The sequence below is a fragment of the Lonchura striata genome, chromosome 4 (genome assembly GCF_046129695.1).
Source record: "Lonchura striata isolate bLonStr1 chromosome 4, bLonStr1.mat, whole genome shotgun sequence".
NCBI lineage: Eukaryota > Metazoa > Chordata > Aves > Passeriformes > Estrildidae > Lonchura > Lonchura striata.
The window spans coordinates 25,814,789-25,839,664 of record NC_134606.1 but is presented as its reverse complement, the minus strand read 5'-3'; the positions used below and the strand labels follow the sequence as shown (position 1 = coordinate 25,839,664).

Here is a 24,876-nt window from a genome sequence, read left to right as displayed (position 1 = left end):
TCCTCCCTCCCTCCTTCCGCCTCCCTCCGCGCCGCCGGCACCCGGACTCCTTCCGCGACGGCGGTCGGACTCCCAGGTAAGGCAGGTAAGGCGAGGCGGGGGTGCCGGCCCGCTGAGGGAGCGGGCGGCACCGCGCAGCGCGCCGCCGGCCGGGCTGCCCAGCGCGGGCAGCCGCAGCCGGCCCCGCCGCGGGACCGCCCGGAGCTGCCCCGCGGCCGGAGCTGCCCCGCGGCCGGAGCTGCCCCGCGCCGGAGCTGCCCCGCGGCCGGAGCTGCCCCGCGCCCGGAGCTGCCCCGCGCCGGAGCTGCCCCGCGCCCGGAGCTGCCCCGCGGCCGCCGAGCGCCTGCTGCCGCGCAGCTGGCAAAGCAGCCGTAAGCGGAGCGGCGGCGAAAGCCGGCGTTCAAACCTTCGCTTAACATTGCTCTAACTGCGTAATATAAAGGAGCCGTGGCCCAGGCTGCCAAATCCGTTTGAAAGCCAACACTGATGAGTATTTCTTTATGTGACTTTCTTCTCCGAGTCTTACTTCCATGTAAGCACTGTGCTTTGCTAAGACTGTTTTGCCTCGTCTCGAGGGAAGTAGTGCTTTCTGTTGAGTTCAGTTATCCTAATAATTCCTCCTGCTTTCTGTCCCACGTCGGATTACCCTTTCGTGGCAGCACATGCTCTTACATAGCTTTGTGCTGGGATACAGCACACCTGCTGCTTGTTCAGTAGGTGACGAGACTCGCATGGTGCTTTTCCACAGGCTTCCTTTCTGTGCCCTTAAAAGTTGGAACGGGTAATTATTTGAGCTGTAAACGGAACTTTTAGTACAGGAATGGCCATGAGCTCCCTGCTTTAAATGACAGTTGCTAATCTGAAATACTTAGGGTTGTTTGATGAGTCAAATACATGTAGCTTTTATAGGTGGAAAAACTGACTGTGGTAGAAATGCAGGCAAAATGTGTCTTGTGAGTACTTGCTTCTGGAGCATTTATTTTCATTTTAGAGTATGTGTTTCTGATATTCTGTCTCACCTTTGACAGAAGGTGATGTTTTGTTCAGTTTCTCAGAACTCTTCAGAGACTGGAAGATGGGTTATTACTTACTGCTATTACATAAATGTTTAGAGTATTTTGGGCTATCAGAAACCACATGCTTTTTTTTCCTTTTGGTACACCAGCTGTGCTGCTCAGATCATTTCACCGGTGCAGAGGAGCCCTTTAGGTGTCCTGGTCTTGCTTGCTGGGTACTGCTCTGGTAGGTGGGGAGGTAGCTCCCAGACAGGGGTTACTCAGCCATTTGGTGGTTATGTTTGTAAGGGGACCGCAGCAGGAAAGGGCCCATTTGCTATCAGACTCTCCTCTGATATGCTTCATGTTTCTCTGGGGTTTATTTGTTGTGAAATACATTTTATCATTAAATGATCACGTCTATCTCTGCACTTAGTTCTTATTAAAAGAATGCCTTATACATTACTTTAAATTTCTAAAAGAATATTATGATTGTTTTGAACCAAATGTTTGATTTCTATGTGAGCTTGCCTGCTGAAACCACTGAAAGCAGAGCAGTGTGATTATGTTTGGCATGCTTTTTGTTTTGATAAGATAAACTCATAGGTGTGCAAATCAAAACTATACTGGCAGTTACACCTCTGTCTTGAAGGAACTCTGGTTATCAACTGACAGACCTGCTTTTATTGGCCCTTCAAAATTTATAGGAGTACCACTTTTGTTTTTTATATTAAAGTAGATTTTTTAATGTCTTTGAACTATTTTAAAACCATTTACTGTGTGGCAGTTTGAATTATGTCCTAAGTTAAATCACAGTTTAGTACTTAGTTGTAAGCATTGTGAATTTGACATTGTAGTGTATCCACCAGGCTGTCTACAGTAGATAAAGAGACAAAAATAATAGAGCTGATAAAACAATACTAGCTTCATATTTTTTCATCTTGCCCTGAACAACATTGTAGTTAGAAACACCATGATATGTGATAACCTATAATGAAGTTAAAATAACTGAAAAATGGTTAATTTAATAGAATTACTTGGAATCATCAAGAAAACTCTTCCCCCCCATCAAATATAGGTGCAACTTGTAGATTTATTACCTTTGTATTGTGTTAGCTTATAAAGTGGATGCCCAAGATAAGGTGCAGATAGTGTAAGTTTCATACAAATATTTACACCTCAAATATGCAAAACATTTTCTGTTTCTTAGACAATAGAAGTCTGTGCTGCCTGCTGTCAATGCAAAGGTCATGGAAAACAGTCTTTAGCCTTTGTTAACCATTGATGGCTAGGATGTTTTTCTACTTTTGCTTAGTTTGACTTTTTTTCATTAACCTATTACCTTTTTGGAACAGTTCTTTGAAAAAGGAAGATTTGTGCATGCCAAAGAATCAGTTGTAGCAGTCTACAATGATTCTCCTGCAGAAATAGTATAAGGAACTATAAAAACTGAAAAATATGGAAAACAGTACTCAAACAGAGTGGAGTACAGGTTGGCATGATGAAGAAAGTGTAAGGTAGTGGGCCTTTTATATTTCTAATTACATATGTGCTCATCAAGAACATATGTCATATATTTTTGTATTTGTGCTACATATATTTTTATTATTATCTAGATTCATCTATTTGCACAGAATTACTGATACCTTGTCTGGAAAGTCTTGGCAATGGTCAGTCAGTTGCTGCACCATGGAAATTAGAGCTATGAAGTTCATGAAATATGTTAATACCCATAGCTATCTCCATTATGCAAAATGCAAGGGATAGACTCTCACTACACTGGATGCATCCTGCTTCTTACTGCAGGGAGATCAGCCCAATTTACCCTTATTCTCCTGGCCAGGACTTCATGCTAGCACTAGGCATTAGAGATATTACTGATATAATGAAATACTGATATAACTCTCCAGAAACCCATGAAATTGCACCAGTGTTTTACCAAATGGTCAGTCAGGTCTCAAGAAATGTACTTTTGTTAATGGAGTGGTTTACTTCTAGCAGCAAATCACCAGTTTGCTCTGCCAGCTCTCAGGCAGAGGAGAATTCTGCTCTCCTGCTTCTGATCTGTTTTCCTAAGTGTAATTTCTAAAGGGAAAAGCATTAGGAAGGAAAGCAGTGTGCAAGTGAGGGAAACGAGTGTTTGGGTGGACATGTCTGGTCTTTGTCTGGTGTGGCAGAAGAGGAACTGAGCAGTGCCCTGTGGCCATTAGGGCACTGGCAGTTCTCAGTCATTCCTTGCCCTGGCTCAGCCGAATGGCTGTGATTCAGAGTCAGAAAAAACAACGTGTGAGATAAACCTTGAAATGTAGATAGGCAACTACGTACTGGTGTGCCAATAGTCTCATTTTAGAAGGTGCTTTGTGTGGAGGGAAGCATGTTTTGCATTTCCTGGGAATGGAGGTGGAATGAGAGAGAGCCATTTCTTATGAGTACTTTGAAGTGGCTGCTGTGTTCAGAAGGGGTTGTGAAATCTTGGGAAGAATTACAGAAGTCTCCTGAGAGTAGGTCTGTCCATCACGGGCAGGATTTACCTTTCTTAGGAAGAATGACACTACCTAGAAGTTGTCTTTGGTTTGGACAATACCCAAACATTTAGGAGGAAATGTCGTTGCTGAAAAGACACTTCTTGGTTGCATGACTGTCTTGTATTCTGGGCAGTTCAGTAAAGCTCGTGCTTAGCGTGGTCCTGCCTTTGTGTGGTGGGAGGGAGACAGGGTTTTCAGGAGCCTGCTGCAGAGAGAGGAGTTGCTCCGGGAGAGTCTGAGCATGGCCGGCAGCTGATGTACAAGAGCTGTTTTCCATCTGCTGAGGCCAGCTGTGGGACTCGGGTTTTGGTGAGGGGAAGGAGAAGTGTTTGGCCATGTTTGTGGTCACAGCTCCTCTGCTGAAGCAAAGCACCAGACTGCCAATTGGGCTACTCTCTTTCAGCTCTTAAGGTAAAAATCCTATGCAACATTAAACAAATGCAGGAAAAAAGGAGAAAAAATAAAATCGCATGCTGAGGCATGTGGGACCTGAGAAAAGGCTTTCTTGGCACTCCTGCTTTTTTCTCATTTCCATTTCTCTTATCAGCAGATATGTGAATGGGTACCACTTTGCCACACATAGGGTAAAACTTCATGTAGGCTCAAGTAGGTCACAACTGAGTTTCCTGTGAGGAGGGTTTTTTTTCAGCCTTGTGCCTATTACAAGCTGTGATCTGATTAATTTGTAAGATCTAGGCCTTGTTTTCAATTGAGTGTAGGGCAGAAAAACATGGCTTTGGGGTAGTAAAGGAAGCAGGATTCTTCCTTCTGAAAGAGGGTCTGGGCAGGACACTGGGAACCTGCCCTTCCAGGGGAACTTCCAAAGTGTGCTCTATACACTAGACTGGGATAAACTCCTGACCATTTAAGTTTATGAAACAAAAAAAGGCTGTCTTAGTGGTTTCCGGGGTTTTTTTTCCTTCCACAGGATAGCCACATTACTCACCATCAGACCCAGGTGATACCTGCCCTTTCATTTTAGCTGAACATTGTAAATTTGTCCTAGGCAACCCTATGAACAAATCTTGTCAGGTTCACTGTGCTAGCTTACTGGGTAGGTGAGATAATTATAATACGTATATTAATATATTCAAGGTTGCTACTTGTCCTGTGAATTACAGGATGTCCTATATCACAGGGCAAGCCCCATGTCTTGGCAGGAGAAAAAATAACTGTGTGTGTTTTCCCTGCCTCCCCACCCTTATTCTGAACATCTCTTCCTAGCTGAATTTGCAGACCACATCCGTGGTCTCCAGTGCCATGGCAGGAGGAGGAGAAGGGTGGGGACTCTCCTGCTTTGAATTGTGTGACCCAGTTCAAGGGATGTGCAAAGTGAGTTGAGCTGAATGGGCATTTTTCTGTCTCACAGGAGATCCTCTAAACTGATAATCTTACTTATACTTTGGGATAGTTTGAAATTAAAGTTTCTACCTAATCTGTATCCAGAAAAGATGCTTAAAATATTTTTTTTAACATGAAGAGATCTAACACTCCAGTATGAAGAGTGGCTGGTTCAAAACTGCTATTGTGACTTGAATTCAGCTTCCTTACACATAATCTCTTACATGTTTAGTTATGTAGCCACATGAGATTTTGCTGTTTCATTCAGACCATGGCTGGCTAGGATGGTTCTATTTGCTTTGTCGTGGTCAGCTATAAGGACCATCTCCTCCTCAGAGCTGCAGGCTGGTAATCAGTCATCCTCAGTGGTCCTTGAATAAAGCAGATTCGTTTGTTGGAAGGAGACATATTTACAGCTCCAGTGTGTCAGATGAACTGTGAGGGTCTGTTTTATCAGCAGGGAGTTTGGGAGAATGACACAGTGAAAGGCTGTGGAGTGTGAGAGCAGTGGGAGGAGGGCCATTGTTCTGTGCAGGCAGCCTCTTTGCCACCACAGCAGCTTTCTCTTCCCACCAAGGCACTCTCTCCAACCATGAAAGGGATTACAGCTTTCTGAGGAAAAAGTAAGTCATGGACAAGCAGCAAAATGCCCTCAATTTGGTTTAGTTACTTTCCTGAATCTCTTAACCCGAAACTAACTGTGAAAGTCAGTGTGATGCAGGCACTCCCTATGAAAAGCTGAGACCTAACCATAAAGGACTGTCTTATCTTACCTTTGCAGTTCCTTAGCTTTACTTGTAATTTTGTCCTCAATGGGACTGGATTACAGGAGCCCAAGTTCTGATGATGTTTGATTGAATCTCCAATATCTTTGTGTCTCACCACAGATAGCAGAGTGGAGTAAGATCCCGTGAAGCATTAAGGACTGCATTGCATAGTATCTCAGAGTTTGTTTGAACTGAATGCTGTTCCTTAAGACCATAAATGTCTTGTGACACCTGACAAGTGCTCCCATTCCCTGTTTAACTTGCAACAGTTGAAACACCTCAGCACATCTGAGATGTGCCATCAAGGAGAGCAGAGATAACAAGCTGCTTTGGTAGAGATGCTCCCTACCTTGCATTAGCCAGAAGAAAGGGAAAACATGAGACCACAATCGTGTGTCAGTTGTGTTTATTTTCAGCTTTAGTGAGAAACTATTCCCCTGAATTAATAACTTATATATTGAGATGAATGAAGCTGAAGTCCTTTGGTGTTCCTCATTGCTTAGGATGCACTGTATGTGAAGAAGAAATTCTTCAAGGTTACAGCCTAGCTTTTCAGTCCTGTATGGGGAGACTTTATTAGCAAGTGGCTGAAATGCAAGTAAAAGCAAGGATTTCTTTCAATACTTCCTGTGGATAGACAGGTGTTCAGCCATCCCCAGGAAAGCAGGTCTACAGCATGTAAAGCAGTTTCTTGGGAAGACAAATGCCATAACTCCAAATGTCTCCACTTCCTCTTTCTTCTCCCCACTTTATATACTGAGGTGATGTCATATGGTCTGGGACATCTCTTTGTTCAGTTTGGGTCACCTGTCCCAGCTGTGTCTTCTCCCAGTTTCCCATGCATCCCCAGTCTCCTTGCCAGTGTGGCAGAACAAAAAGCAGAAAAGGTCCTGGCTTTGAGCAAACACTGCCAAGCAGTTAAAAAGTCATCTCTATATTATCAACATTGTGATCAACAGTTTCAAAACACAGCCCCATATTAGCCACTGTGAAGAAAGTTAACTCTACCCCAGCCAAAATAAGCACACCTATCCAACATAACAGGGTAAGAGAGTCTGGAATCACAAGATAAGCATGCTGGCCTTGCCAACACCACTGCTTTGCCACGCATGGGAAGGGCAGTACATCTCAGCTGAAATGTAAATGGCTGTTCATTTTGTGTTTGATTTCTTGTGCTGGTTTCGTAGCAGAGGGGATGTGTCCTAGTGAAAGCAACACAGGAAAATGTGACAAATGCATCTTGGATATTTTCTGTTCCCTCCTCACTGCCTTGTGTTTTTTCTGCACAGAAGGCAGTTCTGACCTGTAACTTTAGATATATTGTTTAGATATGGATAAATGTTGCTTTTTCACGCCCACTGGGCCTTGTCAGTTAGGACTACTTGCTCAGTAGGTGTGAAAAAACAATGTCTATCAAGTAACTTTATAATACTACCTCAAAAGAAAGACTCTGAAGGTAAATACATCCATTAGTTGTCATGTGAGATGGGTCCAGTAGTTCATCATCTGATTCAGCTTCTCAGCTTTGTCTTCAGTACAAGTTCTCATGTTTGTTGAAGTATTTCTTACTGTATAGCTTCCACAGAGTCTAGAAGGTGGAGAACAAGTAGTTCTTTAGTAGGTGGAGGAAAAGCAGTTGTTTAGGGGAGAAAAGATCTTGGAGTGTTTGGAAAGAGAAATAACTGAGGAAGTGTTAGTCATTCCCTGTACATAAAGACAGTCCTAATTTGTACGTATTTCAGTATGTTAATTAGACCATGTCAAAAGAGTGTCTTGGATACTGAAATAAATCAAGCTTAGTTTTGGTCTACATATCACATGCTTATCTGAGATTGTATAACATTTGAGAAGACAAGTTCAAATTGTGAATAAAGTTAATTAAGTTGAATCCTTTATGGTAGTTGAAAAGAAGGATACCCTCAGGCACCGTTGGCCTCTTTTCTTTTTATATTTTTCTTTCCTATAGGTTTGATTTGTTTTTCTCATACTTGCACTTTTGTGTGCAAAAGCAATTGTCCTTCTTGATAGTGGGCTTTAGGATTCCTTAACAGAGTTAGGTTCAACCTCTGATTTAATAGAGCATTTATTTTTGCAGCCCTCTAAATCTTCAACTTCCTGGAGAAGTAGGAAAATCTTTTGCACAAACATCACCCATTTTGTTTGCCACTCTCATCTTTGACTGTTTCTTTAGTAAGTGGGTGTTACCATTTCTCTTCCCTTACTGGCAGGGGATTTTTTGGAAAAAGGCTGAGGCAGCACTCTGCTTTACTAAATGTCCAACCAGTGGGGTAGTGGTGGAGTAGCCTTGGTCTATGTAGAAGTGAAACATAGAGACTCTGCTCTTTAGGAGCTTCTGCTCCTCTAAACCAGTGCCATGCCAGTTTGGAGTTAGCTCTTCCACATCCCTCTCTAACTGTATTTTGGAAACACTTGCCAGAATAAAGTGGACTGTTTCTTTTCAAAGGTACATAAACATGTGAAAGGGACCTGTACACCACGTAGCTCTTCCCAGTTCAGCCCCTGTCCTTCCCTTTCTGTTCTTACTTTATCTTTTATATCTTACTTACTTTTATATTTATCTATATAGACCTTTTGTCTGTCAGGTGAGGGTCAGTTACATTTGTGCAGGTAAACCAAGCCAATATTCTTCACCAGACCTTTATGCTGCACAAGTGAATTAAGCCAATCTCTATGTTCTGCCTCATCTTGCCAGCTATAGTAAAACTTCTTGCAGCATCCTGAAGTCCTGGCAATGGCACTATAGAGGGCAAAACCTGCTGGATGACAACAGAAAATAGTTTGCCATTTTCACTTTGCTTTATACATAGTATTTATGAAAAGAAACCTAAGCTACGAAATCTGGACCTGGGAAAATCTGCTGTCTCCTTTTTAAGGGTTAATATCAAATTCTGAAGTTTCAAAGTCTTTTTTTTTGTGCCTTGTTTTCCCACGTCACAAACTAATTTTCAGCTTTATTGTCTTGCAGCAGATAACATTACAAATGATAGAGATTTTTGGTCTGAATAAACTGAAGGCAAAATAGTCAATGCAAATTTATAAATATTGCAAAGTTTTTGTGTGGAAAAAATAAGAAAACCACAAGTACTCAGCTCTAGAGGAATGAATAAAAATATAAGAAGTTGTTGAGGATAGTGAAAATTGATTAGTCCATCTTTTGTATGGTATCTCATAGTGTTGCTAACTTAAACTTAGTACTAAATAATTTCAAGTAAAAAATGCCAGTGTCAACATATTGCTTTTATCATGCATGGTAGTAATGTAATTTTTGTTTCATAAATTTCCTGAATAATTTAGTTGTGAAGAAGGTACATTCTAAAGCTGTGAAATGATAACTTAGTACCTGGAGTGTATGGCTTGTAGGCAATCCCAGTAAGGAGCAACAGCTGACTTTATAAATTATTTGGAAATGTGTACATGCCATTCAACTAAATCATTGTTGTAAGGGGAAAAGAAAACTTTTTTTTGCTCTTACAGTTTTTCCCGAGCTGTTCTGTGCATTCCCTGGAATGCACTTCCCTTTTTGCAGTGGTTGATGCGCTGATGCTCCAGTTTGGTGTGATAAACCACCTCAATGCCAACTGACCCTAAGAGGGACCATCACTTGTCATCATTGTTTTCTTTGCTTACCCCAACTCCCTAAGTTAGAAGGCCAAAAGGAAACAAATTATGTATTTTGTAAAATGCAGTGAGCCTGTTTCCAAGAAATTTTGGAAAACTGGTTCTGATTGTGATAAGATGCTCCTTCTGTGTGTGTACATGAGTACCTTTCAGCTGAATAAAGGATATTTTGCAACATCACATGGTCTCAGAATCTCCAGTCAGAGTTGTTACAGAGTTACTCCTTTGCCTGTTTACTTTTAAACCTAAATTTCATATAGGCAAATATGAATTTTATTTTCACAGGGTTTGATTGTGTAGATAAAATTAGCCATTTATTGTTTGGCTGATTTTCAAAGAAAAATAAAGCTTTTGCAAAACTTTGGCTATAATTTTGAAATCTCTTAGAAAGTAGTTCCCCCAAATTACATTTCTCACAGTTTAAAAAAACCCAAACTTGCCTATGATTGAAGTGGTTTCTGAGAATATGCTGTTAAAAAAAAAAAAAAGAAAAAAAAAATCTAAATATTTCTAAATATTTTTTACTTCTCCTTTTTCTGGATATGATACACTTTGTATATTATTACAGTATTTTTCCCTGAACTTGAATTTTTAAATTATGACAGATTTTTACTATAGTATATTTTTTTTTGTATTTGCATTTCTGTGAAATTTACCTTTTGAACAGGGATTAATAATAATTGTATTTTATTTTTTGGAGTTTGAATCTACAACCATAGATGTGGGGCAAAAAGGCAATACAAGAGTATATTTTGCAACCCTTGCTTGCATTGAGTAGTAATTATTCAAATAAGCCTGTGCTGGATACTTATGTAAATAACTGTTCACATGTAACTCAGTTCATGGTTTCATGGTAAAGCAACAGAAGCTCCAGCAGAAAAAATAGGGTAAGAAGTTCTCCTTTCCTTGTTCCTTCTGCACTGTTTCTGCTCTCTACCCAGAGGAGCACTGTGCTGCCTGTTCACTTGCTCCACTGCAGACAATTGCAAGGACACCATATGAGCTTGATCAGCAAACTGATCTGAACTAATTAAAATGAAGGAGGAAAAACATTCTGAAATTTACAGATTTGAGGAGGGATTACAAGGTACCACTTGGGCTTTTAAAATCGACATTTTGATTGATACTTTCAACAACTGAAGTGGTGAATATTCTATATATATTTTTTTAATCTCCTGCCCTAGGAAGTATATTTTGAATGTTAAGTATCCAGATCTGGAGTTGACATGGGTTTGGATTGATGTCTCCCAAATCTGAAAGAGAGCAGTTGTCCATGATGCAGGAAATCTAAGTGAGAAAGCTGAGGACGCTTCTTAGTTAGAGGGATTGTCTGTCTTGATTGTCCATTGGCTTTCATTAAGACTTTGCACCGAAGGACACAAATTCTTAGGGAAATTTTGCCCTCACTAAGGAGATGTTGAAACTCAGAAAACAGTTCCACCTTGCTTTCATTTTTCTTTTGAGCTACAAATATTTCCTCCTAGTGTTCCTTTTGTTATCAATGCGATAAGTATGTTTTTCAGAACATGTTTTTTTCTGGTGAGCCCCTCCACAACTATGTGTGGTGCAAAGATTTGTGCCTTAAAAAGTGACAATTGCTTGTTACATTTGGCTGAGAGATGCCCTGATCAGACTGGATGCATTTTCTCTTTTCTGCTCGCTAGAACTTGCACTGTGAATTTAATAAATTTTTAAAATTTTTGAATGTTAAAGGTGCTTACAGTGACTAATTGTTTCAATAAACAGACACAATCTGGGAGGTGGGAGTGGGAACCAGAAGATACGTGGGGTGGGTAGTGTTGCAACACCTGAGCTTACCACATCACTTAGTGGCTCAGTTTTCCCCAGTGAAAACTGGAGAAGGTGGCATGCATAAGAAGCTCTGTCTACAAGTGAAAATATACCTTGTGCATTTGGACCAATATTGACTTAGAAGGCTTATCTGAACAATTGTTTTAATTTGTTTTGAGGAAGATGTACGGTAACTTCATGGCTGTACAGATGCATAATGGGAAGATGAGAAACACAAGCTAATGGAGATACTTTGATACTTAAAGTTTTCCTGCCCTGAGGAAAGCTGAGAATCTGTAACTCTTTCTGATTTCTGCCGGAATTCTGAGTCTTCAGCATCTCTGCAGATTAGGTTGTCTTTGTTATTGTGTAACTACAGTTGGCAGGGAACAGGGCAATTCCTTGGCACCAGTCATATTGTGAAAAGTTTATATTGGGTGTCAGCCTGAAACTCCCACAGTGTTTATAACAAGATAACAATGTGTCATGCAAACAGCTTCATGTTCTGAGGGATGGTCTGGGAACAAAGGAGTGTTTGAGGGGAAGTGGGGACAGGGAAAATGTGCAGAAAATCTCATACTGTAATGAAGAAAAGTAGTGATATATAGGTTTGTTAAGAGGTAACTGTGGCTGTTACAGGGGCTTCTTAATGGAGTATTGCTGTTCTGAAAAAGAACTTTCAGAATAATAGGTGGGGATTCAGTTACCCTGAGCCAAGCAGAAATGTATTTAAAGCCATTGACTTGGAAATAACCCCAAATAAGGCAGGTTTCTGTGACCAAATGCAGATTCAAAGGCTGATCTTGCGACCTGGGAAACTGGTTCTAATCTGCTGAAATCTTCATAGCAGAGATAATTCAGTGTAGTAACCAGGTGCAGACATTTACTGATGTTTTTATTTTTTAACCTCGATTTTGTCAAAAGGTTTTTTTTTTATTCTTGTGTCATGTTAATGTAACATGGTAGAAAAATGAAATATATTAGCATTATCAGTTTGAGACTCGAAATCATAGTTAACTTGAATCCCTCTTGTGCTCTCTAATGCAGCACTCTAGGGATCTAGAGATAAGATGGATAATAATTATGTTTTTCTTAAGTACAAGCAGTACAATTTTTACTACTGAGAACAGTATAATTGTTTTGAGTGGGAGAGCCTGCAATGGGAACCCTTAAAGTTTTGTGTGCATTTAGCTGGTCTGAAAGTTAATGCTGACTTTTAATTTTTTGGACAATGTTTGTATTTTCAGTTTATGGTAGTATTCATCCTTCTGTAATTACCTTTAGGATTGCCAATTTATTTTTAGAAGTGCAATAAATCAGAATTGGTCAGTAGTAGCTAAATAACATATCCAAGACAATTACTGATGAAAAAAGATCTACCTTCTTCCCAGAATGTAATATGACAGATTACCAACAAAATGTATGCATTTCAGAAGAAGAGAAATAACAAAAAGAGATTATTCATAGTAATCACCATTTCCAGTCCAATCGTCATCTTATACTTATGCATCCTAGGCCGCTCTTATTTTGTAGTTCCAATTAAACCACTGAGTATTTTTTTTTTTTAACATATGAAGAGGTATTCCTAAGAAAGAAAAAGATATTTTAAAGCTGTTAGCAACCACTTCCATCTGTTGAGATACCAGCAGTATGGGGTATGAGAGCTCAGCTGATCAAACCAGGGAGTGAAAAGTAGTATCAACACTATACTGGAAGGCAAAAGGTGCCATTTCATATATTGTGACAGCCATTAATTGCTCACAAAATGAGACACACTGCAGTGAGTTTGTTTGCATTTGATTTTATTAAAAATTAAATAATGTAAGGCAATGTTGTGAGGAGGTTGCTGGTTTTTCAAGATTCTCTGCCACAATTCTGTGAAATGTACTGTTTTGTCCATGCTGAAGTTATGTTGCCTGCAGAGAAAAATGTGCATGCCATTTCCCCAGTGGATTTTGAAATACTCTGAGTAGCAAATAGGTGCATAAAATAAGCCCTGTGAAGAATGAAATTTTTTTTTGTTCTATCCTAGGGCTTTGGCTTGGGTTATCCCCCCACCCCCTCCAAACTGTTCACAGTGTGTGGTGCTTCAGCAGATGCTGCTGTTCCTTCTTCAAGCCATGGCTTCAGCTCCAGCCATGCTGCTCTAGCCTGAGTTGCTCTCCAGGCCTGTGCCTGCAACTTCTCTTGGCTTTGGAGCACATCTTTGGGTAGGGAGGGCCCAAGTGGTGCCATGGGCAAGGCTGGAAGAAAGTGAGCAAAGCAAAAGGGAGTGGGGGAAAAGATCTCTGGGACAGCGTCTCCGTAACCTCTCCCACATCTTTCATTCCTGCCTCTGTGTCACTCCATTTAATGTGTCTGTGCAGGCAGCTGCCTGTGCTGCATGATGAAATGTCTGGTTGGATCCCTTCCCTAACCTGCTTCCCAGCCTGGCAAGAGGAACACCTGCACATGGCAGGGTGGCATGACAGGACAGTGATGAGTTGATGAGGAAGGAGGCCAGCTGTGTTTAAGCTGGCATCATTGCAAAGAACAGAGAGATTGCCTATGGCACGACCCTGGAGCCAGATCTGCAAACAAAGTAGCTGTGGGTGCATTGGTTTTTATGTACTCCTAAGATTGTCCTACAGGTATCAGTCATGGTGTAGAACTTAAAGCAGCTTGACAGTACTGAGTGACCAAAACTGTCTGAATTCAATTGCTTGATTTTGACAGTCAGCATGAAGTCTTTCTAAACAGAAGTTGGAAGGCATGTGCTTAGCAGTTTCTGAAAAATAAGCTTAAATTCTTCATGCTCAAACTGACATCTTCTAAATAACCATTTGTGTCTGAAAATTTTCTTCAATACAATTGGGGTAAATTTTCAAAATTACTTTTACTGATCCATCTTAGGTACAAAGAGTTGTAGTAAATGGGATTACATCAGGCCGATGACTTGTCACTAGTGGAATTCTCCAGGGAGTTCTCCAGTGGAGTTCTCCAGTTCTCTTCAGTTTAGGACCAGCTTTCTTCAACATCCTTACAAACAAGTTGAATGAAGAATCAAAAGAATATTAAGTGAGTTTTCCAAAAATACTAAATTTGGGAGGAGCTGTTGGCTGCCTTAAGGGCAGAAAGAGGCCCTGCAGAGAGCCCTTGACAAATTACAGAGATGGGCAATCACCAACCATTTGAAGTTTAACAAGGGCACATTCTGAATTCTGCACCTGGCATGGGACAGTTGGTTGTGGGTATAGACCAGAGAATGAGAGGCTGGAAAGCAGCACTGTGGAAAGAGACCTGGGAGTCGTGGTTGATGGCAAGCTGACTATGAATCAGCAGTGCCCTGGCAGCCAGGAGGGCCAATTCTGTCCTGGAGTGCATCAGGCACAGCATCACCAGCTGGGCAAGGGAGGGGATTGTCCTGCTCTGCTCTGCTCTGCTCTGCTCTGGGGCAGCCTCACCTCGAGTTCTGTGTACAGTTTTGGGTGTCACAATGTAAGAAAGACATTAAGCTATTCAGGAGCATCCAAAGAAGGGCAGCAAGGATGGTGAAGGGTCTAGAGGGGAATCCATATGAAGAATGTCTGAGGACACTTGGTTTGTTCAGTCTGGAGGAGACTGAGGGGAGACTTCAATGCAGTTGCAACTTCTTTGGAAGGGGAGGAGAAGGGGCAGACGCTGATCTCTTCCCTGTGGTGACCAGTGACAGGACCCAAGGGAATGGCCTGAAGTTGCATCAGGAGAGGTTTAGGTTGGATATTAGAAAAAGATTCTTCACTTAGAAGATGGTTTGGCAATGGAACAGGCTCCCCAGAGAAGTGATCACAGCACCAGGCCTGTTGAAGGAGCATTTGGACAATGCTCTCAGAAAAATAGTGGAATGCTTGGGTCCTGTTCTGGGCCAGGAGTTTGACTTCCATGATCCTTGTAGGTCTCTTCCACACAGGATATTCTGTGGTCCTACGATCTTCAATTTTGTATATAGAACTCTTTCGTAAATGACATTTATTCATGCACAAACCTTTAGCAATCAAAACTTCTGTACAAGTTAGAAACTTCTGTACAGGTTTGTGGTGAAGAGAAGTTGTACACTGCTGCTTGCCTGGAGCACATTTCAGACTTCTCACCCATATTCTCTGACATAGGCTGCAGTGTACCTGATTTCATCCCAGTCACGTACAGCTTTTGGCTTCCTGGGAATGTGCCAGTGCAGCCCTCGGCTGAGCAAAGCCTGAACTTTTTAGTCTAATAATTAACTTTTGTAAACTTCCATGTGAGCTCCAGCCTTCTGTATATTCAGGCAGTTTCATTTATAAGTAGAAGCTCTTTTTGTTACAGAAGTCTCAAATTCTGTGATCCTCCAAAGATCTGGTAATGTTTTATTTCTCATCTTCACAGGAACTGATGTTCAATGGCTAGAAGAGAGCTTACAAGTGGCTGAAATGAATACGACTACTATCCTACAAGAGATTTTGATTAAAAGATCGCAGCAGAAGAAGAGGACTTCTCCCTTAAACTACAAAGAGAGGCTTTTTGTACTTACAAAGTCTATGCTAACATACTATGAAGGTCGAGCGGAGGTAGGAGACAGACTGCTTTTGTTCCTTTTTGCTTTTGTACCATAATGGCTTTTTTTCCGACTGTATGCCATACTATCAAGAGCTGATGGGGGAAATGGTCATTAGTAGCCATGAATATGAGCTAGCATTTATCTTATTTATAATGCAAGTTAACAGAGGTGGAGATAACTTACCTGGTAGTCAATGTGAATTGCTTCTCAATCAGAGAAGTAATGCATAGCCAGGATGGCAGGAATGACATAAAACAGAGGTGGTCATCAAAGCTGATTTCTTTCTCTCTCCAGACAGATGAAAGATCACTGCTATGATGAACTGGGGAAAAGGTAGAAAAAGTTGCAATTGCAGTTTCTTGTAGCTGTGTGTACTGTGAAGGCCATTACATTAACATCTGGCAATTAACTGCATTTGAACAGGAGAAAGATCATTTGATAGGAGCAGTGCATTGCAGACCAAGTTCAGCAGAGACAAGATCCATTAGAGTGGATCATGCAACCTGGTGATTGAAATGAAGTTGGAAGCATTTTATCTTTGACCATCCCAATTACCACTTTCAGTGTAAATTCAGTTACTCAGGAAGTCATTAGTGCAAGCTATGCAAATCCTCAGACCAGCATTTTTTCAAATAATCTCCAGACTCAGTTAGTTTCATCAAGGTCACCTGCCCTCAGAGTGCCCTGTCATATCCTCAGTGCTGGGGTGAGATTTTCCACTAAAGTGAGGCTACTTTCCATGTTTGTCACAATGCTGAAGAGGATTAAAATGACTGCAGTAGCTTGTGAAACATGTTGTATACCTTGAGAAGCCATTTAACAAATAAAGCTTAATGGAGGGAACCCTGCAACGTCTTGTCTTGGCTGTCTTACCTCTGATAAAAGAAGAGGGTAAAGGAGAGCTAAGGCTTGATAAGCATGTTTCTCTGCTAGACCTTATGGTTGCACCAGAACTGAGCTCACTTACCATGCTACAGGATGCTCACGGCACTTTGTTCTCTGAAAATAGCTTGGACACAGTCAAGGATTAATAACAAGATCACAGACTGAGGTTGGAGAAGGCCTCTGGAGGCTGTCTGATCCAAGCCCCCTACTCAAGCAGGGCCACACAGAGCTGGTTGCCCAGAGCCAGCTGGCTGTTTTTAATATCTCCGTCCAGTTGGCTGTTGAGTATCTCCATTCATGGAGTCTTCACAGCCTTGCTTGGGTAACTTTTACTGTGAGTCAGCCTCACAGTAAAAAAAGACCAACATCATTTCCTGATGTTCAATGGAGTCTCTTGTCTTTCAGGTTGTGCCCACTGCATCTGGCTCTGTCACTGGGCACTGCTGGCAGTAGCCTGGCTCTGTCTTTGCACGCTCTGTCAGGCGTTTTATGTCCCCATTTTATGATGGCAGAGTGTATCAGTCACTCCTATTTTGGTGACTCTGGCCTCCTCCTAGAGAATAAAGAGGTGGGGGATAAGAAGGCCTCTGAAATACGTCTTGCATGCTTATCCCATGTCTTACATTCAGATCAAACAGAAATGTGACAAACAGGTTTTGTAGGTCTAGTTGTCACCCTTTAAGAAGTTACCATTTTCAGCTTACCCTCTTCCAGTCTTCCCCTTACAGCTTTTCCTTTGCCCTGCGGGTTAATGTCCTCTGGCTAAAATGCTTTTCCAGGAGACTGACTTGAGGATCTCTCTGAGAGGAGGTTTAAATGGTCAGTTGTATTTGCAGTGAGATTGAACAGGTCAGCCCATAGTGCTCTCAGTGGAGGATGCAGTAACTTCTTAAAAACTGCCTGCCTAAGATGCAGGCATTTGGGCTGAAAATATATATTATGCCTATGCTATGCCATCAGTTTGCTGCTGAAAAAGGCCATTTTATCCCTGTCCTAGCCTTCCTAGACTCCTCTACTTGTTGAATTCATTCTGGCCCTCTTGGAATCCGTATTACTCTGAAAAAAATTGCTGATCATGGAATCATAGAATGGCCTGGGTCAGGAGGCACCTTGAAGTTCATCTAGTTCAAACCCCTGGGAAGAGATGCTTTCTACTAGCTCAGATTTCTCAGAGCTCCATCCAGCCTGGCCTAGGGCACTTCTAGGGATGGGGCATCCACCTCCTTTGTGGGCAACCTGTTCCAGTGCCTCACCACCCTCACAGTAGAGAATTATTTCCTGAAGTCTACTCTTCCTGAAGCCTACACTTAGTTGGAAGCTATTCCCCATTGTCCTGTCACTACATGCCCTTGGAAACAGTTCCTCTCTTGCCTGTCATCTCCCTTTGGCTGCTGGAAGGCTGCAATTAGGTCAGCAGAAAGATATTTGATCTGGTTTTATTTTTGCTGGATTAGTATTCTGCTGGGTTAGCACGCTGCATGAGCTGGGTGCAGGATCTAACAAGTGCCAGAGGCTGTGCCAGGTGGTGGAGGAGAACAGGATGCTCCAACTGTTGACATCAGCAGGTTGTTAGACTAGCTCAGCCATAATGCATTACTTTCCAGTCTCAAACCATTTTCATTTTCACTGTTCCTCTCATTTTAGATTCTTTTAAACATGAATCAGCGTTTTATTTTATTAACAGTGTTGTCTGAAAATAGTGAGCTCTGATCTTAAAGGGGCATACTGAATATTTTTGTCTCTTTAAAAAACCACAACTGTAAGACTAAGATCTCTGTGGCACAATTATTCCTTAATGTCTCTGGACCACTTAAATGGCAAAAATGTTTGTGGGTTTAATTATTTGTTTGGTTATTGTTTGGGTTTTTTAAAACCAATTGAGGTGGCTATAAATATGTATTTACAGTAAACTGCATATTCTGTCTGAGGTAATTTATATGAAGAGAAAAAAGTTATTAACCATCAAGATAATTTTGCCCCCTCTGAATAACTGTGGGTTTATAGCTGAAATAAATGTGGCTACTGTGCATGCTGGTTGAATTTAAAGATATTACAGATGAAAGGATAGGTACAGACCAATTTAATTTTAGGCTTGGCAGTATTCAAAGTCCAGATTGGTAAAATAAGCATGGAAATCCCAAGCCAAGAGGATCTCGCACCCTCATTTTAATCCCATAACTGCAGTGATAGCAGTCTGCCAAGGGTGGTTGAGTTCTGCTTCTCTAGGCAAGTGTGTAATTCCCAGTTTGATTGTTGGCCAATCTGAAGTATTTTCTTTTTTTCTTCCATTTTAACTTTTATAGAAGTTCAATAGAGAGAGTTCAAGAAAAACCCAGGGTTTGTGTGCACATCCATAATCATACCACTTCTTTTTATAAAACAAGACTAAAGTAAACCTCATTAACCAGATTAGTCAATACTCAAAGTGTGGGCAGGTTTGGATTATTAATAAAGTGACAGAATTAAACATTTTGTATGTCTGGTGACAGAAGTGGAACATTTATGACAGCAAAAAGCAGTCAACCATAGCAAAGAATGTTTATGTAAATGCTGCTGAGAGATTTAATTGTTCTGTGCAGCTAGAAGTGGAGCATCACTTGCTCTTTGACCAGAAATGGTACATTATAGATGCCACACTTCTCTGTTTTTTCCTGTCTTATGTACTGAAAAAGTTTCATATACCTTACTTGGAGCAATAAATTATTATCTCCTAAACATGACTACTAGCAACAGGCTAAAAGTTTGTTTTAGCTTGCTCATTACTGGTTTAAATCTTTCTATATGTGCTTTCAAGCAGATCAGACCTCCTGTCATGTTACAATGCCAGTGCATGCCTGCAGTGAAGCTGGAATTGCACTGCTGCCATGAGAAGGAGAAATACAGTTTTTTCACTTAAAGATATTGCTTTGCTGTAAGTCATGGAGCAGGTGTGTGAACTATTGATAGAGCATAGCTACGGAATCAGTGATGAAGCTGCATTTCAAGGCTGGTTTCAAAACACAGAAGCCTGCGGAAGGAGAATCCTGGTTTGGGGCACAATTCAATTCAATTAATATCACAGGAAACTTACTTTGCATAGGAAGCCAATAGGACCTTGGCTTTTACTGATTAGCTTCTGGGCATTATACTGTTGGATAAAAAATGTGGAAGAAGTATCACCTTTAGGTTTTTTAAAAAGATGTTAAGAAGCTTGAAAATAAAAATACATCAGGAACCAATGTGCCTTAAGTATCATGGAGATAAATTTGTAATGTCAGAAAAGAGGAAAATTCTGTTTAATATGGGATGTGTTCTGTTTTTTGGTTTTTTTTTTTTTTTTTTCTTGGTCATAAATTCTGAGAATTAGTAAGTGTAGCTGTTGGGGAAATGGCATCACTGCACTATTGTGCAATATTGGACTAATAATGATTATAAGCAAATTAAAAAGCTGAGCTAATGTTGTTTCTTGAAGCTCTTAATGGTTTCTTGGCTGTCATTGTTGGAAAGAGTATTTTCTGTTTTTTCTCCTAATGTTGCAAAAGTGGCTATTGAAATCTGAATGTGATGTGGTCCATTTACAATGAAGATGAAAATTCACTGTAGTAAGATATACCTGCATTGGTCTTCAAGCACAGAATGCTGTGGATGGTCATGAATGTATAAAAGTAGGGAAGAAGTAAAATATCTTCCTATTCTGAGTATGGAGATGTACTATAAAGTACATCTTGCTGGTTGTGCTACAGTCAGAAAGACTTAAGATATGTACAGTATTCTCAAACATGTATTGTAGACTTAACAAGACAGCTTTAAACACGCTTATATAGACTGTAGTAACTCGTTTGAAAGTGGGAGGTAATAGGTATTTTTTCACAAACTGGCCCTTGTTCTTGAGCACTGCTGCACTATTCTTACTGGTGTCAGCTGGAGTAATGGATTGTAGTGTGACTTCACTGGATAATCTGGTTGTATAGCAAAGGCAGTGTTTGTTTTGAATGAGGAAACATTATTAGGAAATCTCTTTTCAGTTTTGTGTGGTTTGAAAACTCAGCATAATGCTTCAGGTGTGCTTCTGGTCATTTTCCTGAACTATTTTCTTCCAAGAAATCAAAACATAAAAATTGATAAGCAAATTTAAGCAAATTTGAAATTAACTGATTTGTTTGAAAATCAAATATTTCATGCAGTGATTAAAAAGGATCTCATTTGGAATGGCTTTCTGTATTTTTGACCAGCAAAAATTTAGCTGAAGTTTTAGTATGACTTTTTCCAAATTGCTAATTTCATCTTGAATGGAGTGTAGGTTTGAATTTCAAGGAGGCTTTTGTGGAAATAACACCACATATGTGTGGCCCTAGGTATGTTTAGCCATTTTCTGTCAAAAGTGAGCTCATATCTTGAATATTCAACTTAAAATTCCCTGGAGTTTGTTTTCAAAGGATCGGCACATTCACACTTTCATTTGTGTCTGTTTGGAAAATGAAACCTTAAGTGTTTATCTAGGAGTCCACTGAAATTGTAGGCACTTCAGTAAATATCAGCTGGAAAATGGAAAGGAGGACTCATTTTACCAGCGTGCCTGATGGCTGTCGTTGTCCAGTTCAAGTGCCCCCCACACTCCTTTGCAGGATGGCTGCAAAGAGTAGCATTGTTTGTTCCTCTTGAGTTGGCCAACAGGCCAGACCACACAAAAATAGCATCCAAGCTACTGTGTCTGTGAGGATTGGCCACCACATACTCGTGCTTTATTGTCTTTCTCCTTGCGTGCCAATGGGTTTGGCTGCTGTGAATCTTTTCTCAGTGCACGGTGAGAAGGTGTCTCTGAACTGGGCAGCTGGATGGCCTCAGCTGGAGCAGGCTTGCTGCTGCATTACAGAACAGCCATGACAGCAAGTAACACCTGCTTCACACAAGTTTTAGTTAGCTAATACTGGCAGGGCATCTTGCTTGAACTTAGAAGTGCCACCAGACGACAGGTTTTTGCTACAGATGCCATTTTAGGCAAGGGAAATTCATCATGATGAAGGAAAGAGAGTAAGTGTAGGTGTTAAAGTACTTCTCACCAGTGAAATAGTTGAAAAGAGCTGGTCCGTGCAAGTGAGACGTCCTGCTAGTTTGTTGGTTTGAAAACTTTCACATTGATGTTCCTCATGAGTGTGGTGCTTCCAAAAGGCGACGCAGACCTGGTAATAATTTTATAAACCCTTGTCAATATGTAGAATGTTAGTATCCTCATATATATTGAACTTGTGCTATGTTCCCTTTCACCATATTTTTGGCTCTTTTTGTTGTTCAGCTTGCTTATCAGTGATACTCTTTAGTTTGAAAGTGTGCTGGTGTGTGTGGTTTGGTTAATGTCCTCCCACACAAGGCACAGCATGCTTGAATTAACCTTTCCATCCCACTGCTGTTTGCACTGACCATGAATATGAAGCTGACTATGAGCTTTTGAACATTAAATTTCTTTATGCTTTGGCATCTTTATTGTTTGCTCATGTTTGCTGTGTGGATGACAGTTCAAAGCAATAAATAGTGTACATTGGATTCTGCATTTTCAAAAGGCATAGGCTAAATCCTGGTTCCTCTGGTTACCCTGCATGTGTTTGGGTGGACACGAGTCTCCAGTGTTTTCATGGAGGATGAGAAGGTGGCAGAGTTTGGGCTGCAATGCTCATTAGCTCTGGAACTGCTGCACAGAAGATGCTGGAGTGGGCACATCACTTATCTGTTTATTAGTGTGCAGAAACCTTTGCTTCTACAGAGAAGGAAAATGATAGTTCCCTGAGGGAAAACATTTAAGAGTCTGAACTTGGGAGGTGCGGAATGCTCTTGTCTTCAGTGGCAGTAGTCCTATTTGGCATTAGGATCAGACTTGTGTGAAAACTTTATTGTGTAAACAGGACTCTTACAACTGATAAAAACCAACCAGGATATAAATGAAAAAAAGCAGAATACAAACCTAAATATATTGGGGGGTTGCTCATTTTGAAAGTCTCTTCCTAAGGAAAAAAGGTTCTTCTGCAAGGGTTATGTTTGGTTCTTGTAATTTGAATATAGAACAGACAGAAGCTACTGAAATTACAGTGGTGATATTTTAAGGAAGGAAAAATAAAAGCTCTGGGGCCCACCCTGAACCTTAGGTTTCAGGGCAAAATTGTGTAGCTTCATTGCAACACTAATATTGTGCAAATACTTCATTTGGAGCACAACAACATTATAGAGGTCCAAAAAGCTATGCTTCTTACTTTTCTTTCTTAACAGGTTAATTCATTCTACTGTTGTTTATTCCTATAGCACTTATCCTTTATTTTTATTATTTCTAAAATAATTACCCTGATTTATGGGATTTCCTTAGTCATTGCATAGGTGATTTAATTATTTTATATAAATGAAAGCACAATTCAGTATTACAATGCTTTTGAAACCAGTAGGAGAAATTTTTAGTTCCAAGTCACAGGTTGTAATGATAGAGCTTTCTTAAAGTACCTGTGAGTGAAAACTGTTCAAGTTGGAGACATAACATGAAGCTATTCATGTGAATGGGAGCAGCTTAACAGATGCATTCTAACGGATAATTCATAAAGAAACCTAAGTTGTAAAAAAAAAAAAAAGTTAGTTATGTTGTAGTAGTGATTTCCTATTTTCTATAACATCTACTGAAAGAAAAGTCAGCTATAAAATGAGAATCTGCAATAACTATCTACAAGAATTTTGATTTTTATGAGATGGAACAAATGAAAAGTAGATGAAGTTGAGAAGCACAGATTATAGTTGTTGAGATATAGAAAAAGCATGGATGAGAATATTTATCTTATGACTTGACAGGAGTGGATGAGTCTTGAAGATCTTAAGAAGGAAGAACTGAAAAATAGATAAGGGAAGGCTAGAGAAGGCCTAAGTTTTAAAAAAGGTGTGCAGAAGAGAAGCTGAGAAACTTTAATCTATGAAGATACTCAAAAGGAAAATGGAAGAAAAAACAGGCTTGTTGAAAGGGTACCTGGAAGATGCACAAATTGCACATCAGCCAACAAAGAAACAAAACAAAATAAAGTAACAACAAAATAATCTCAGATTTATCTATGCTCTGTCTGCGATGAGGTAACAAGTCTTGTGGATAGCAGAGAGCAGCAGATATCCTGTGTTTTCATGCCAGTAAGGGTTCTTTGACACTGCTGAATGAGACATTTTCATATATCAGCATTAGAAATTACCTATATAAACTTTGTGTAAATCTGAATGTAGAGCACTTGGGAAGCTGGTACTGTGTTGGATAGGCATCAGTGGCTTGTTTCCAGATTGAGAGCCTGTCTTGAATGGAATGTCCTATTCTGCATTGTAGTATTTTCACTGCTGAAAATACTGTTGTTGGAATAGAAGCTTGTTGAGTTCTCAGGTGAAATAAAACTTGAAGGAGCTGCAAGTATTTTGACAAACAAGTCTAGAAATCCATGTGGTATATTTGGATTAGTTGTGTGGTGGGTTAATTGTTTGCCCTTTTAAATTTTTTTTATTTATTTTGTAGAATGCAATTAAGTGTGGACAAGTAAAAAAGGCAGGAATGCTGAAATGTTCAGATACAGAACAGCAATAAGTAGCCAAGTGTCCAGCCAGCAGGACCTGGGGCCTTAGTTGTGGAGCCCATCATCTGGACCTTGAGAAAGCAGTCAAAGCAGCAAGTGCCTTGGCTGAGTGACCTCTTGGATCTGTTTTGGGCTCTGGTGGCTTGCCTGTGATGCCTGTGGACTTGGGCTCTCCTCGCCGTGTGGCTCAGGCTGCCCGAGTCTGGTGCTCAGACAGCACGGAGGCTGAGTTAGGGCTGAATGCAAGGTGTCACCCACCCAGCAGCCAGAGCTGGCCCTGAGCAGGGGAAAACAGGGCAGAAATCCAGCAACTGGGCTGGGCAGACACAGAGAGCTCTGTGTGTGTGGACCTCACAAAAAAACCAAGACTTGTCTGAAAGAACCTGAAGAGGTATAGCAGTTATTTTGACAGCTGAAAGATTGTAGGTTATTTAAGGCTTAATATGGATAGAGACCTGGCTGATTTATTATGTGTCCCTTACTTTTATGAGGTTGCAGCAATATATCATAACTACAGCTGTGCACATTTTACCGGCTGCCTCTCCATTGTAGGAGAAGAGTAAGTTACAGATAATGAACTGTAGCCATGGTTAGGAAGTTGTATCGGTGCTATGACAGAGAATTAATTTTTGTGCTTTTCAGTCTCTCCAGTGCTGTTCATTGACATCTGCAGAGCAGCCAGGCCATGGTAATGGATTCTCAGTCTCTTTATCTGCAAGACAGGGTTTAAAGCTTTCTTCTTCTTAATTACACTTGTATTTTTTCCCCTTTAAATTCTTCCTTGCAGACAGATATTGGATCAGGTCAGACTAGATCAGAATAGTA

The 24,876-nt window shown here is 40.6% G+C and overlaps 1 protein-coding gene across 1 annotated transcript in view; it reads left to right on the top strand.

Moving 5' to 3' along the window:
* TEC (tec protein tyrosine kinase) overlaps positions 1 to 24,876 on the top strand; it is a 43,508-nt gene continuing 18,632 nt past the window's right edge. The window contains exons 1-2 of the mRNA XM_021556054.2: positions 1 to 76; positions 15,439 to 15,620. Of these exons, the coding sequence (XP_021411729.2) occupies positions 15,483 to 15,620 (138 nt within the window). The 5' untranslated portion in view covers positions 1 to 76; positions 15,439 to 15,482. The remainder of the gene's footprint in view (positions 77 to 15,438; positions 15,621 to 24,876) is intronic.